At 49.1% G+C, this 16093-nt stretch overlaps 1 protein-coding gene across 1 annotated transcript; it reads left to right on the top strand.

Moving 5' to 3' along the window:
* Positions 1-527: 527 nt before the first annotated feature.
* On the top strand, positions 528-15670 carry LOC128350633 (phospholipid scramblase family member 5-like). Its single transcript, XM_053309023.1, has 7 exons — positions 528-1008; positions 2964-3044; positions 3747-3939; positions 5320-5431; positions 7856-7958; positions 8376-8434; positions 15644-15670. Exons 1-7 carry the CDS (start codon positions 528-530, stop codon positions 15668-15670), a joined length of 1056 nt encoding a protein of 351 aa, XP_053164998.1.
* Positions 15671-16093: the final 423 nt, after the last annotated feature.

Below are 16093 nucleotides of genomic sequence, written 5' to 3'. Positions count from 1 at the left end.
TCCAATTGGTGGACTTGTCCTTTTGCGCTCCTGTATTGTCCCTGCACAACCACCTCACGGTGCAGCGGGGAAATAACAAGCGGAAGGTTGCCGGTTCGAATCCCCTCTGGGATGTCTCCCAGACTATGGGAAACCCCTATATCGGGTAGCAGCGATCTAGGAAGATGCTGAAAGGCACCATCTCATACTGCACGGGAGGAGGCGACGGTAAACCCCTCGTGTTTACCAAAGACAATCTCGGGCTCTGTGGGCGCCAGGAGCTGACACCGACTTGATGGCACACTTTGCCTGTCTTGTCCCTGCACAACTGGGGCAGATCCGGGTGGTTGGCATGGAAACACTAGAAGGAACGGGGATGAAGGGCTTTGCGTGCAGGGATTACGGCAGGGCTTGCTGGTGGTGGCTGAGTCTGTCTAGGGTCTGGGCTGCATTCTTGGAGACAGCCTTCTAGCCAGCTCCTCCTTGCTTTGTGGCTGGTGGTGAGGGGCTGAAGCCCTGGTGCCCAGAGACCCCCCAGCCCCTCTGAGATGTCGGTTATAAACTCCCAGCCTTCTCCCTTCGGACACCTGACGCGTGAGAAGCACATCGATGCCACTTGTTCCAAGTCCTGGAGGAAGAAGCAGGCCTCCCGGGCGCTCCTGGCTGGGGAGAGGTCTCACGGGCAGCCGGGAAGTGCGAGCTCAGCCGCCGGGCCGCCAGATCCAACATGCATCCGGAGGAGTCCATCTCCAGCAGCCCTGCAGGGTGGGTTTGCCGACCGGTGGGGCGCCACGGGCCACAGCTGCCCCACAAGGGCCTGGGCGTGTTCTGCAACTGCCCCATCTGGAAGCGGGACCCCTGGGAGCCAGGTTTTGCCTCCCGTGCGGCTGTGCTGCAAGGAAAGGCAAGGAGCTGAGCCAGGAACTACGCGGGAGCAGGCGCTTCAGGAGGAAGCAGGCTCGCACCCAGGACTGGAAGTCTTGGCTGGGCTCCGGCAACTCTGCATCACCTCCAAGGCGGAGTTGTATGGTAAGCCCAGGTTTGGTTGCCTAGGGCAGGGGTGGCCGAACCCGAGTCCTTCCCCAGGTGAGGATGGACTACAACTCCCATCATCCCTGGCCACAGTGAGGATGATGGGAGTTGTAGTCCAGCAACGTTTGGAGACCCAAGCTTGCAAACCCCTGGCCTAGAGTTACTGCTGCCTCTATCCTGGTTTCCCTGTCAAAGATCATTTAGGGCAGGGCTGACCGGTGAGTTCCAGGGCCCAGTCCGCCAGCTGGTGGAATCCCAGGGGTCACACACAGGGAAAGCCTTTGCCCTACAAAAGGCACAGGCTTCTTGGCCATGAGGAGGAAAGGATGGTGTAGAGCCAGGGTAGGCAACCCTGACTCTCCAGATGTTGCTGAACTACAACTCCCATCATCCTCATTGTGGCCAGGGACAATGGGAGTTGTAGTCCACCCATGCATGGCCATGCTTGGGATGATGGGAGTTGTAGTTTAACAATGTCTGGATAGCCAGGGTTACCTCCTTCTGGCATAGCCAAGGTTACCTCCTTCTGGCATAGTGTGGTGGTAGGGGGCCCACAAACGGTGGTGGGACTTCAAAGATCTTGAGAAGGCACCAGAGGGCCTTAGAGATGGTGTACCTGATTCAAGGTATTTAGTACTGAGAACCCGAGCGGCGTAGTGGTTAGAGCGCTGGCCTAGAACTAAGGAGGCCCAGGTTCAAGTCCCTGCTCAGCCATGGAGTTCACTGGTTGGCTTTGGGCCAGACGACCCCTCACCTTTACCTACCTTACAAGGTTGTTGTGAGGATAACATGGCGGGGCGGGGGGGGGGGGTTGAGCAGAACCATATACTTCACCTTGAGTTCTTTGGAATAAGGGTGGGGTGTAAATCTAATTAATTAAGGCCATTGCTTCAATAGAAAGCTGCCACCTACTGAGACCTTTTCAGGATGTATATATGAGGATTGCCCTGTTTCGGGTTTGACCTGAAATTTCAGAGGCTTAGCCTCCCTCTCAGGATCTCCTGCTGGGGAAGTCATAAACTAAACTCTGGGTAAGGGGGAGAGCTCTTTTGTGCTTCCTTAGAAAGCTTCTGTTTTTATTTATTTATTTATTTATTTATTTATTTATTTATCACATTTTTATACTGCCCAAAAACGTGAATTCACAGTCTTCCGTTTGTGGCCCATGAATCCATCAAGTGATGGCATTGTGGCATTGGCCAGAAGTTCCCAACCTTGAGAGCGGAGCCCAGATGTTGCTGGACTACAGCTCACATCATCCCAAAGGTGATTGCAGTGGAGCATGATGGGTGTTGTAGTCTAACATCTGGAGATGCAAGATCTGGGCATCTTCAGGCTATTTCCTGACCCATGAGGCACCACTAGGCTAGGCTCCGCCCTATCCCACCAGGCTCCACCTTATTATTTGCCAGGCACCACCCCTTAGCATCTGGGCTCCGCCCCCTCTCAGAGTCTGAGCCTTAGGCCGCTCCTTGCAGGACAGCCTCCCTCCTGCATTTCAGCAGCTTTTCTAGACTGATTCGCATCAGGGTCTGCCAGGGGCATTGCTAGGTACTTAAAAGATCTGGGCCCTAGCTCCCTTTTCATAATTAGACTTAATCATGGGCCCCAAGAAGACTCAGAGCCATTCACTGGGCCCCCATGGGCCACCCCTGAATGACACCTCTGGGGTCTTCCCAGCTCACAATTGATCCTCTTGACCACTGAAGCTACGCTGACTCTAGAATTCAAAGGAATATATTGTTCCATCAGTATGAGAAGGGAGGCGGGGTGCATGGAGCAGAGGAGCTTAGTCAATGGTCCAGGGGCCAGAAGATTCACTTGCATCTCTAAAGTTTTAGGAGATCCCCTGTTTAAGCACCAGATGGCCGAGCTGCAAGGCAGGGAAAGCATAACAATTTCTCATGAACTAGCGAGTGAGACCAGGTTTCTTGCTCTGGTTTTTGCTGCAGGACTTGTCAGCAGTAAACAAAGAAGAGCCTACGTTCTCAGCGGTGCTGAGGACAAAGGGAGTCTGCTGGTGGCCGCAGAAGGTAAACCCCCTGCCATAATCTCCCCCAAATTATTTACAATTGCCCTGCGAAATGGTTTTCAGTGTTTTATTCTGTGAATTCTTTTCAATTGTTCTGTGAAAGTGTTTTAATTGTTTCCATTTTATTTTTATATTGTGATTTGGATATGCATACCACACAAAGGGAGGGAGGGAGAGAAAGAGGGTTGCCATGTCCGCTGGAATTTAGGGCAGCCCCCGGATTTTGGCTCCTCCACCTGGCTGCTAAATTCCACCCAAATTTACATGGATTTCAAATGTGCTGCCCATTTTACTCTGGATCTAATCACATGGGAGAGCAGAGAAGGAGGGGAAAGTATGAAAAACTGTCAAATAAACAAATAAATAAAATGCAAATCAGTTGCTGCATAATTTGAATAATATACAAATGGCAACCAGAAAGAGAGAGAAAGAAGGAGGTATATGATAAATCAATTAAATAAGTAGTTCCCTGCAGTCTATGTACAGGCGCCTGAAGAAAGGGATGTCCCAGGGCAAGCCCTCAAATTTGGGGCTGTGGATGTGGTTGGACTACAACTCCCATCATCCCCTGCTGCAGTGGCCTTGCATTTGAGAACCCTTGGCCTTGGGTGCACAGAGGATTTTTCCGTCTTGAGCAGGAGGGGAATTTGGGTCTTGGCCTGCTTTGCAACCACTGACCGTGTCTCTCTCCCCCTCCTCTCAGATGTCAGCGACTGCTGCTTCCACTGGTGTGGCCCTGCCCGCTCCTGCCATCTCTGCCTCTGGGATCAGGAAGGCTGCGTCGTCCTACGGTTCTGCAAACCTTTCCGCCTGGGCTTTGGCTGCTTCTGTTGCTGCCAGACGGAGATCCGGGTTTTCACCAGTGCTAATCAGCTGGTCGGCACCGTGCATCAGAGGTGGGGGTGACATTGCAGAAATGGGAGGGGGGGGCAGGAGGGAACCGGGTGCAAAGCTGCCAAAGCCGTTGAAGCTCCAGCCCGTTGCTTTGCTCTCCCAAACAGATAATCTTGCCGTTGCCAATGATCTGGCTTTGCCTGCGATCACACACGGGGGCCCCACCCAGAAAGGGTTATGTCCACAGGGGCCTGATTCACACAGTCATTCGCATCTAGGTTTCATGTGGGTTGCCAACATTAGGGTGCTTGTGTAAATCCGTGCAGGGCAGAAAGCTTGGGCTATAAGCCTCTTGGCACGGGTTCATACAGCCATGTCAATCTTGGTAACCTGCCTTAAACATAGATTTGAACAATTGTGTGAATCAGGCCAGCGGGGCTGTCTTTAGAGAGCCCTGGCGGGGTGTGGGGCCTGGGGCAAATCAGCCAGTGCGGGGGCCCCTTCCAGTTAATTCTAATGGGGGTTAAGAAAGTGGGGCCCGGGGCGGTCGCCCTGCCTGCCCTGCCCTAAGGACAGCCCTGCAGGCCAAGATTTTTCCTCCACGTGTGTTTGTCCTTAGCTGGCTCAGGACTCATATCTTATATCTTATCTGTAAATAAGAAGTCTAGAGATCTGGCCCCTCCACCTTTGAGTATTGCTGCTGCGCCTGAGCAGCCATGCATCCAAGGAGGGTCTTGGAGAAGCGAGTGCACAAATGTGGTCTCACTTTTGTCATTGTCCTTAACATACATTACTGATCCAACAATTTGATTCATTGGATCAAAGCATTGCAGTGCCCACAATCACCCCACCACTGCTGCTGCCTATGCACTCCCCCCCCACCACGTAGAATGCCTGTGAAGGGGACTTCAAGTGTAAAGCGCATGTATTTCTGGCTCATAGTCCACTTGCACTAGACCCACAAGCTACACATTTCACTGGATTTCCCCTGCTCCCTTCCTCCCTTGTCATGCAGTAAAGGTCCTTCCTTTACTGCAAATGCCTTCCCTCTTGTTATCAGCGATCCCTGAGAAGTGATGACAGCAACATCAGGTTATTGGGCAAGAACTGTGAAGAGCATCACAATGCCAGTTTCTGCAAGGGTTGTGGGTCTCCCTGCACTGGAGCTAGCGTGGTGTAGTGGCTAGAGTGCTGGACTAGGACCGGGGAGACCCGAGTTCAAATCCCCATTCAGCCATGATACTAGCTGGGTGACTCTGGACCAGTCACTTCTCTCTCAGCCTAACCTACTTCACAGGGTTGTTGTGAGGAAACACCTAAGTATGTAGTACACCACTCTGGGCTCCTTGGAGGAAGAGCGGGATATAAAATGTAAATAAATAAATAAATAAATAAATAAATACATTTCTGCATCCTTAAGCTTTCCCCTGCCCTACATGCAGCTGCTGTCTCTTTCCCCATCTCCTGGAAGTGCGTGATGCCCACGGCTTGACTACCATGACCATACGTGGCTCTTGGATGACCAGCCGTTGCTTCTCAACACAGGAGTTCCAGGTAAGGAAAAAGGCAACAGGTATTACAACTCCAAAGCAGCCACTTGGGGGAAGGAAACTGAGTTTTGCTTAGCTAAGAAGATCTTAGGGGGACACTTCTGAAGGTGATCCAATTATGGCTTAGCTGAAATTGCATACTAATTCAGAATCTGGCATATTTTCAGAACTCGGGTTCTGCTCTGAATTTCACATTTGCAGATTTAGCTTTGGCACTTAGATTTGGGGGGATTATTTAAAAGTCAGTGCTAAATCTCGTTAATTTTAAGCGTCAGCTTGCCCACGGGACACTGTGACACCTTGTTTTGATTGAAGAATCCCTAAATCAAACATGTTTTTCATGCATCCCCCAATGCATGCATCGTCCCCTCTGCTAAGCAGGGTCCACCCTGGTTGCATATGAAAGGGAGACTAGAAGGGTGAGCACTGCAAGATCTTCCCCTCAGGAGATGGAGCCGCTCTGGGAAGAGCAGAAGGTTCCAAGTTCCCTCCCTGGCATCTCCAAGTTCCCTCCCTGGCAGTGTGGAGAGCTGATCTTGTGGTAGCAAGCATGACTTGTCCCCTTAGCTCAGCAGGGTCTGCCCTGGTTGCATATGAATGGGAGACTTGATGTGTGAGTACTGTATGATATTCCCCTTAGGGGATGGAGCCGCTCTGGGAAGAGCAGAACGTTCCAAGTTCCATCCCTGGCAGCATCTCCAAGAGAGGGTTGAGAGAGACTCCTGCCTGCAAGCTTGGAGAAGCCGCTGCCAGTCTGTGTAGACAATATTGAGCTAGATGGACCTATGGTTTGACTCAGTATATGGCAGCTTCCTATGTTCCTACCTGACCTCTTACCTTTTCTAGGCTTTGGTGGGTATCTCATTGAAAAACATTGAGTGATTCCTAATCTCTGGCTCCCGTTAAGGAAGCACCAACCACTCATTCTCGCAGGGTCAGCCCATGGGTTTTCAGCACCCATGGTAAAGTATGCCTCTGATGCCCCCTTCCTATTCAATATAAAGAGAAACGAGAACCACTCATTTTAGAAGTCTAGAATGATCTTTTACATGTATTTACTTGGCAATAAAAATGAACAATATAAAAATAAAAATACATGTTTTATTGGCTTAAAAAATTTCATTAATCCCATTGCAGTTAAACCATAGAGCGAAAAACGGGCAACCTTAACTTTCCAGCTGTGGTTGACCTGCAACTCCCACCATTGTGGCTGGAGATGATGGGATCTGTAGAGCAACAAGAGCTGGAGTGCCAGAGATTGCCTCTCCCTGCTGTATAGGGTTAGACAACGGTACCCCAAGAGAACAAATCGTTTCCAGGGGGATGTCCACAGTAACCAGTGTAATGTCATTTCTCACTGCAGCTCAGCTGAAGCTGCTGGGAACCCACATCAGTCTGTGAGAGAGAGAGAGTGACTCCAAGCAATAAAGCTTGAGTAAAGGACACCTTTTGCTGTGTTCCAGATCCAGATAACAGAAAGGATATGTGCATTGATCTACAAAATGTTCCATCTGCCATTTTTGTTTATCTAGATCAGGGGTTCTCAAATGTGGGTTCCCAGATGTCATTGCACTACAACACCCATCATCCCCAGCCACAATGGCCTTTGGCTGGGGGTGATGGGAGTTGTAGTCCAACCACATCTGAGAACCCAAGATTGAGAACCTGTGACCTGGAACACGGTTTCTTAACCTTGGGTCCCCAGATGTTGTTGAACTACAACTCCCAGAATCCCCAGACATGACCTTTGTGGCTGGGGATTCTTGGTGTTGTAGTCCAACATCATCTGGGGGCCCAAGGTTAAGAAACCCTGACCTAGAATATTAAATAGAGGGAGGGGGGAATTCACTTCTGTCTGATTTGGCACCCTTAAAGCTTGGTGCCCTGGTTCACCTGTATGACTGGTGATATTGCCAAGGGCTCTTGACACCTTCTCCATTTACAAAATAATTTCTGTAGTGTGTCCTGCTCTTGCAGTTCCAGGAAGTGGTTTGTTCAAAGAGTCGTGAGAAATCTCATCTGGGCGCGTTCCAGACTAGACCCTGCAATGGGGTCACATCGGATCTCGGAAGCGTGCTTCCACACTTCCTGCGTTGTGACACCGCAGTCCCTGTGTGGACAGCAGGGTGCCGTTCACATTTCCAATGCCTTGTTTCGAATTTAATTGTTGCAATATAGAGCCAGGACATCGTATATCCGGCGTAAGGAAGTTGCTGTTTTTTCAGGTTCTTAGTTTCCGCGAGACTGCTCCCCCTGCTGTTTATGTTTCGAATGTGACTTGCCTGAATGGAGGCATTTTGCTGCTGTTGAGTGGCTAATCTGGAACGCGCCCAGGGAAAGGGTTTAACTCAGCACAGGGTGAAGGAAACTTGGGGGAAGCCTCTCTCCTCATAAGCCAATGGTGTGACCCAGCTCCTCCTCCTTCCAGGTTCTCTCCTCCACAGGCTGCTTGGTCGCCAGCATCTGGAAGAAGTGGCCAGGTTTCCATGAAGAATGCAATATGGATCACGAATCCTTTGGGGTGGACATCGGTAGGAGGATTCCCATCACCTTTTAAGAAGAAGCTAGAGCTTAACCTGTTGGTTTTCCGCTAGAGCCCTCCCAGTCCTTGACCTAACTTCCAGTTCCGCATTATTGTCCCCATCCCTGGTAAACCATCACTCCTAGTTGGCTTTTTGTGCAAGTCCTGCTGATGGGCTTTGAAAATATTGTTGGTGTTCCTTTGTGCATGCAGAAAGAGAAGTTCTCTTTCGCTCTCCTTTTAAAATAAAGCATTGTTTCCTCCCGAGGGGACAGGCACTCTACACCGGCGTGCTCAGCGATACTCAGTTGCCAGAACATTTGTCAATAGAAGTGGGCAACCCTGTCCGAGGGAAATGGGCATTTCCTGTGACATTCGCTACTGATCTGTTGCAAACACCCTCACCCCTCCTTCTTCTCTCTGGCAGTTGCATCAGACTTGAGCAACGAGGAACGCGGCTGCCTTCTGGGCGCAGCATTCTTGGTGGTAAGTGCACAAGAGGTGAGCTCATTGCCAGGCAGTTCCCTTGGCCAGACGTCAGCAGGCAGTTCTGGATTCTGCTGTGTTTCCTCCTCTGGGCAGTAAGACCTCTGCTGTCTCATGGCCCATCAACACAGGCTGGCCACACTGTTCACTGGCCACCCAGCCAACTGTACCTCTGAGCTGAATAAACAGAAGAACAGCACTGCTGGACCAGAGAGACCAGTAGGCTGTTGTGGCTGCGGGTGATGGGAGTTGTAGTCCAAGACCATCTGGGGAGCCAAGTTTGAGGAGCCCTGGGATAAAGAGTCTGTCTAAGCCAGCATTCTCTTTTCCGCAGTAGCCAGAATACCTCCGGAAACTCACAAGCAGGGTATGAAGACAGAAACATAGGGAGCTGACTTGTTGAGACAAACCAATGGGCCATCTAGCTCACTATCGTCTTCATTGACTGGCAGTGGAACCTCTCCAAGGTTGCAGGCAGGAGTCTTTCCTAACCCTACCAGGGAGCTATTCATACATGGCTTCATGCTTCAGGGTAAATGTTGAGCGAAGCCACTTCGAACTACACATGCAGCATTGAGGGAAGCAGCCCCTCCCCTCTGCTTTTGGATTTTGTTTTGAAACAAGTTCACATGGCATGCTCCGTGTTTTCCATCTTGCCAATGGGGGGGAGGGAGAGCAAGAATTTCCTAAAGAGTGATATCTGCATTTCTAAGGAGAACATCCCCCTTATCATGCTAATGATTCTATGTCAGTGCCTCTCCCTATTTGCTCCAGCATTTTCAGGAAAAGTAGCTTAAAACCAGCATTTTAAAAATCTGGAAATTCTGATCCCCCACAATGAGCACCTCCGTCTTGCTTGGATTCAGCTTTAATTTGTTATCCCTCATCCAGCCCATTACTGCCCATAAGCAGGCATTTAGGGAATGAGTGCCATTTCCTGATGATAATGATGATGATGATGAGGAGGAGGAGGAGGAGGAGGAGGAGGAGGAGGAGGAGAAATAGATTTGGGTGTCATCAGCATACTGATAACACCCTGCACCAATCTCTTGATGACTTCACCCAGCGGTTTAATGTAGATATTAAAAAGCATTGACGACAGAATGGAGCCCTGAGGGACTCCATATAATAGCTCCCATTTCTAAGAGCAACCATCACCAAGCTCCACCATCTGGAATCTGCCTGAGAGATAGGAGCGGAACCACTGCAAAGCAGTGCCCCCTATCCCCAACTCCCCCAGGCGATCCAGAAGGATACCATGGTCGATGGTATCAAATGCCGCCGAGAGATCCAAAAGAACCAACAGAGTCACACTTCCTCTGTCGATTCTCTGGTAAAGGTCATCCATCAGGCTGACCAAGGCCATCTCAACCCCATAGCCTGCTCTAAAGCCAGTTTGAAATGGGTCTAGATAATTGGTTTCCTCCAAAACCGCCTGGAGCTGGTTAGTCACCACTCTCTCAATCACCTTCCCCAACCATGGGAGACTGGCCTAGAACTGTCCATCACTGAGGGATCTAGGGAAGGCTTCTTAAGAAGTGGTCTAATCACTGCCTCCTTCAAACAAGGAGGCATCCTACCCTCCCTCAGCGATGAGTTAATGATATTAACTAGGCCATTTCCAACAATCTCTCTTCTAGGTAGAAGCAGCCAAGTCAGGCAAGGGTCCAGAGAAAAAGTGATAGGCCGCACCACCCCAAGCAGCTTGTCCACGTCCTCAGGCATCACAGATTGAAACTGATCCAATCTCATACCGCAAGAGGGATTGCTGGACACCACCTTAATAGACTCTGCAGAAGCAGTGGAGTCCAAATCGGCCCGAATACAGGAGATTTTGTCCGCAAAGAACCCATTGAAAGCCTTACAGCAGAACAAAATCCCCGGGGACTGATTCGAAATGGAAGGAGCCTGAATCAAGCTTCTCACAACCCGGGAAAACTCCGCTGAACGTGAAGCTGCAGAAGCGATGCGTGCAGACCAGAACTGGGTTTTTTTGCTGCACACACCACTTCTGCATAGACCTTCAAATGGGCTCTATGCTGTGTCCTGTCAAATTCGAGCTGAGTTCTCCTCCACTTGTGCTCCAGTCACCTACCTTGCTGCTCAGGACTCCGCAACTCCTCTGTATATCAATGGGTGACTCTTAAAGCAGGCCGGAAGGGACACTTAGGAGTGATCGTGTCTACTGCCCTGGTGAGTTCCCTATTCCAGGTTCCCACCAGTGAGTGTGTGGCTGGCAACACGAGTTGGTCCTGAAACTAGTTGGGATAGGCCCGTATTTGTCATGGCCACTATGAACTCCTGAGCCGCACCAGACAAGTCAGCCCCAAAGTGGATATTGAAGTCCCCCAGCACTAAAGGTATGTTGATAGACACATTTTCCATGAATTTGTCTAATTCATGGGTTCTCAGCTTTGGGTCTCTGGATGTTGTTGGACTACAATTCCCATCATCCCCAGCACTATTCCCTCTACCAGGGTTTTCCAGATGTTGTTGACTACAACTCCCAGCATCCAGCTGCAGTGGCCTTTGGCTGCAGATGATGGGAGTTGTAGTCAACAACATTTGGGAATCCCTGTTAGAGGGAACACTGATCCCCAGCCACAAAGGCAGGAGGTTACTATGTTGGGGATGATGGGAGTTGTAGTCGAACAACATCCAAGGACCCAAGACTGAGAACTCCTGCTCTGATTTAAAAGCATTGTGGCCATTGTCACAACTTGTGGGCATAAATGTCAGAAAGTAAAGATGTGCTTTGTGAAGAAATGCTCTCTTTGGTTTGTCCTGAATCTCCTGCCTAGGTGAACTTCATCAGGTAACTCTGAATTCTGGTTGTGTGTAGAAAAACCTGCCTTTATCCACTCTCCTGATGCTGTATACACTTAGTAACCAGTAGCAGCCCATCCCAACGAGCCAGGGGGCCGTCAAAGGAGGCACAGCTGCCTCTGCTTTCCGGCGGCAGCTCAGGTTGCTCCTCTCTCAGCCGAAAGCCACGCTGGCTGCAGGTTGGCTATTCATGCACAGCTCTACCTGACGGATGGCCAGCCTACAGCCAGCTCAGCTCTCTGGCAGAGTGGGATGGGTTGCTACGAATTGTAATTCCCTGTTAGGTCTCTGTTTACCCAGCTTCTTTCAAAACTTGGAAGCTGCACCTTCTTTTGCAGGGAAGGTCATTTTGCTCGCCCTTTTCTGTTGCTGCTTCAGGTGTGTGATAATATTTTTTTTTAAGATGCAGCTGCCAAAACTGAACCAAGGCCTCCAACTGTAGCTGTACCACAGATCAACATTTATTTATTTATTTATTTATTTATTTATTTATTTATTTGATGTATATACCGCCCTTCTAAAAATGGCTCCGGGCGGTTATAATGCAAGGGTTTTCAGATTTGATCCTCAGATGTTGACTACATCAACCCCTTGGGCCATTGTGCCTGGGGATGATGGGAGTTGTAGTCCAACAACATCTGGGGACTCAGATTTGAGCACCCCTGATATAATGGCTTTATGATACCGCCTGTGCTACTTTCAGTCTCTTTCCTAACCAAGGCACTTGAAGACAAGCTGTCCATCTGTACCTGAGTTTGAAAATCAGTTGCTGCTATTTTTCATTGACAATGGTGTGACGGTGCCCTCTACCGGTTGCTTTCTGCTGCCACAGCTCATAGATCTGGATTAAAGGCATCAATGCACACATTGAGGGATGCATGAGTCTGCCTCCCCTCCCTAAAATGAGTCTGTTTTAACTTCACTCCTGATTTTACCTCTCAAGGTGAATTTGGTAGCTCACCTCAATCCTGAGCGTTTCCACATGGAGGCCTTTTAGTGTTCCTGAGACATTTTCTGTACATGGAGTTGAAATGGTGGATCCACACAGTGTTTCATATTACACTATATAATCCACCACTGCCCCTCCTCATGGCCAGTATCCTTCTAGTGTGTCTACTCACAAGTAAGTTCCATTCAGCAAAGGTCTTTGGCACCTTCAATTACAAGTGTATTGCAGGTTTTGCCCATTTGATTGATTCTGGATTATTTGGCCGGGGGGCATTAAACTGTAATTGTCTCTCCCCATGGTCTTTCTGTGAATTGCCCCATGTCCGTTTCATGTCATGTGAATTGCCCCGTGTCAGTTACAGTTCTCCCAGTGTAGGAGGTCTTTCATAACTGATTTCTTTTGATGGTTATTTTTTGCTTTCATTTTTCAATGTTGAAATAGCAAAATCGAAACTCCAGATTTTGAAGTAGTATTATGCCCTGCTTGTGGACTTCTGGGAAGCATCTGGTTGGCTACTATGGGAAACAGGATGCAGGTCACGATGGGTCTTCAGTCTGATCCAGCAGGACTTTTCGTATATTTTTGAGACCATCTGGCTCTTTCAGAGAGGCAGAGGAAACAAGGGGTCAGGGAAGCGGCAGAGAAAAGGTGGATGATAGGACAGCAGACAGGCAAAGGATTATTTGGCTGGGACATATATTATTTATGATCTTCTTTTTTTTACATTTTATATCCCACTCTTCCTCCAAGGAGCCCAGAGCGGTGTACTACATACTTAAGTTTCTCCTCACAACAACCCTGTGAAGTAGGTTAGGCTGAGAGAGAAGTGACTGGCCCAGAGTCACCCAACTAGTTTCATGGCTGAATGGGGATTTGAACTCGGGTCTCCCCAGTCCTAGTCCAGCACTCTAACCACTATACCATGCTGGCTTATATGATAAACATCATATAATGTTCATTATATGAACATATAATTATTTGGCTGGAAGACAGGATAGTATATTGACATAGTCTACCTGGACTTCCAAAAAGCTTTTGACAAAGTTCCTCATCAAAGACTCCTGAGGAAACTTAGCAGTCACGGGATAAGGGGACAAGTACATGTGTGGATTGCTAACTGGTTGAAAGACAGGAAACAGAGGGTAGGTCTAAATGGAGAGTTTTCACAACGGAGGGAAGTAAGAAGTGGGGTCCCCCAGGGATCTGTACTGGGACCGGTGCTTTTTAATTTATTCATAAATTATCTAGACGTAGGGGTAAGCAGCGAGGAGGCCAAATTTGCAGATGATACCAAACTCTTTCGGGTAGTGAAATGCAAAAGGGATTGTGAGGAGCTCCAAAAGGATCTCTCCAAACTGGGGGAGTAGGCGACAAAGTGGCAAATGTGGTTCACTGTTGGCAAGTGTAATGTGATGCACATTGGGACGAAAAACCCCAACTTCAAGTATACGCTGATGTGATCTGAGCTGTCAGTGACTGATCAAGTGAGGGATCTTGGGGTCGTGGTAGACAGCTCATTGAAAGTGTCGACTCAATGTGCAGCAGCTGTGAAAAAGGCCAATTCCATGCTAGGGATCATTAGGAAGGGAGTTGAAAATAAAACGGCTAATATTAAAATGCCCTTATATAAAACTATGGTGTGGCCACACCTGGAGTACTGTGTACAATTCTGGTCACCACATCTAAAAAAGGACATTGTAGAACTGGAAAAGGTGCAGAAGAGGGCAACCAAGATGATCAGGGGCCTAGAGCACCTTTCTTAAGAGGCAAGGCTACAACACCTGGGGCTATTTAGTTTAGAAAAAAGATGACTGCGGGGAGACATGATAGAGGTCTATAAAATCATGCATGGACTGGAGAAAGTGGATAGAGAGAAATTCTTCTTCCTCTCACATAACACTAGAACCAGGGGTCACTCCATGAAATTGTTTGCCAGGAAATCTAGGACCAGCAAACAGAGGTACTTTTTCACGCAATGCACAATCAACTTGTGGAATTCTCTGCCACAAGATGTGGTGACAGCTTTAAGAGGGGCTTGGATAACTTCATGGAGGAGAGGTCTATCAAGGGGTACTAGTCGAAGGGCTACAGGCCACCTCCAGCCTCCAAGGCAGGATGCCTCTGTGTACCAGTTGCAGGGGAGTAACAGCAGGAGGGGGGGCATGCTCTCAACTCCTGCCTGTAGGCTTCCAGTGGCATCTGGTGGCCAGTGTGTGAAACAGGATGCTGGACTAGAAGGGCTTCCTTGGGCCTGGTCCAGCAGGGCTGTTCTTATGTTCTTAGGACAAGGCAAAATGCATAGGAAGCTGCCTTACTGAGTCAGACCTTTGGTCCAACTGGCTCAGTGATGGCTACACTGACTGGCAGCAGCTCTCCAAGGTTGCAGGCAGGAGTCATACCCAGCCCAGCGGGGAGATGCCAGGGACTGAACCTGGGACCTTCTGCATGCAAAGCAGGTGCTCTTCTACTGATCTACAGTCACCACCAGCCTGCCCAATGCCTGAGTAAAAGGAATCGGGATAGTCAGGGAAGAACCAAGAAGGGAAATCAGGGCTGCCGCTTGCTCAGCCACTCAGCTGAAGCCCATCTTTATGATCCTGCACACACATTCTTTCCAGCTGGAGAGTGTTTTGCTTGTTATTAATAGTGCTGAATGTCTTAATAGTGTTTGTTTTACTTGGTGGTGGAATAAAGGCTCAGGTGTCAGGGACAGGGGCTTTAATCTAGCCTACTTTCCAACATGCTCCTTTTCTGTGTGTAGGACGTTGTGTGTGTGTGTGTGTGTGTGTTTTAATTGGAGGAGCATGCAATCCTGTGAGTCCTCACCTTCAGCCCACACAGGGGTAATGTTGGAAATTAAGGACTTTGCGCTGTCTCTTGTCTCAGACAGTGGAGGACAGACTAGTGAGTCAGAGGGCTAGAGGGTCAAGACACTGGTCATCCCTTCTCTACTGCTCTGACACTATCCCTTTTGAAATGTAGATTGGTACTCTTAGGGATTAACTTCCTCCTTCTCTTCCCTACCTGTCCTTCTACATTGCAACACGGCAAGCTCCTCTCCCTGCACCATGTGTGCAGAGAAGATGCAGAATCCATCTGCATCCAGCTAGCTAGATAGATGAGAGATCCTAACTCCTCACTTTCCTATCTAGAATGGAGTTCTCTAATAAATACCACTTCTATTGATTTGCAACTATGAACTGGCTCCAAGTTATTTTACTCTCAGCGTACACGCATGCCTAACTAAATTCCGCTGTGTTGTGCTTCTGTGCACTCTGCTATAATGAGAAAGGGATTCTCTTGCCGCAGAGAAGTCCCAACAGGTAAATCACCTCAGAGAGAACTAGGCCAGCACTTTCAAACTGTGCCCATGCCTGTCCAGACTCTGTGGAGAGAATATGGGAATTGTGACCTGTTTCTTCGTTGCTTTCCAGAACTTCATGTTCTTTGAAGTGAGCTGAAGGGAGGTGCTGAGAGAGAGAGAGATGCCTGAAGGGAGCCTCATCCCACAACTACAGCACAGAGTTCTGGATGCTCCCACAGGAACTGCAGCCGCGAAAGGCAGTCTGCACCCTGCAACGGGCGGGTTCCCCAACCTGGCTCCCCAGCTGTTAGCAGAGCTGGGATTTGAAGAAACCATTCAGAATCAGAATCCATAACTGGAAGAAACTTTACTTTAAATCAGAAAAACGTAGCTGAGTTACATTACTCGTGTCTTTCTGGACGGGGAGAGAGAGAAGTCTGTGTGCCTATATGGCACAAAGCTGGTGTACAGAGAATCTGGATGCGTATGAATCCCACTCCCTCCACCCCTCCTTGCGGGAGTCAAAGGTAACATGAGCCCTTGACTGGCGGGCTGGAAATAATCCTACTGCCTCGACCAT

Source organism: Hemicordylus capensis, chromosome 3, assembly GCF_027244095.1.
Source record: "Hemicordylus capensis ecotype Gifberg chromosome 3, rHemCap1.1.pri, whole genome shotgun sequence".
NCBI classification, from domain to species: domain Eukaryota; kingdom Metazoa; phylum Chordata; class Lepidosauria; order Squamata; family Cordylidae; genus Hemicordylus; species Hemicordylus capensis.
This window is presented reverse-complemented; position numbering and strand designations above follow the sequence as displayed.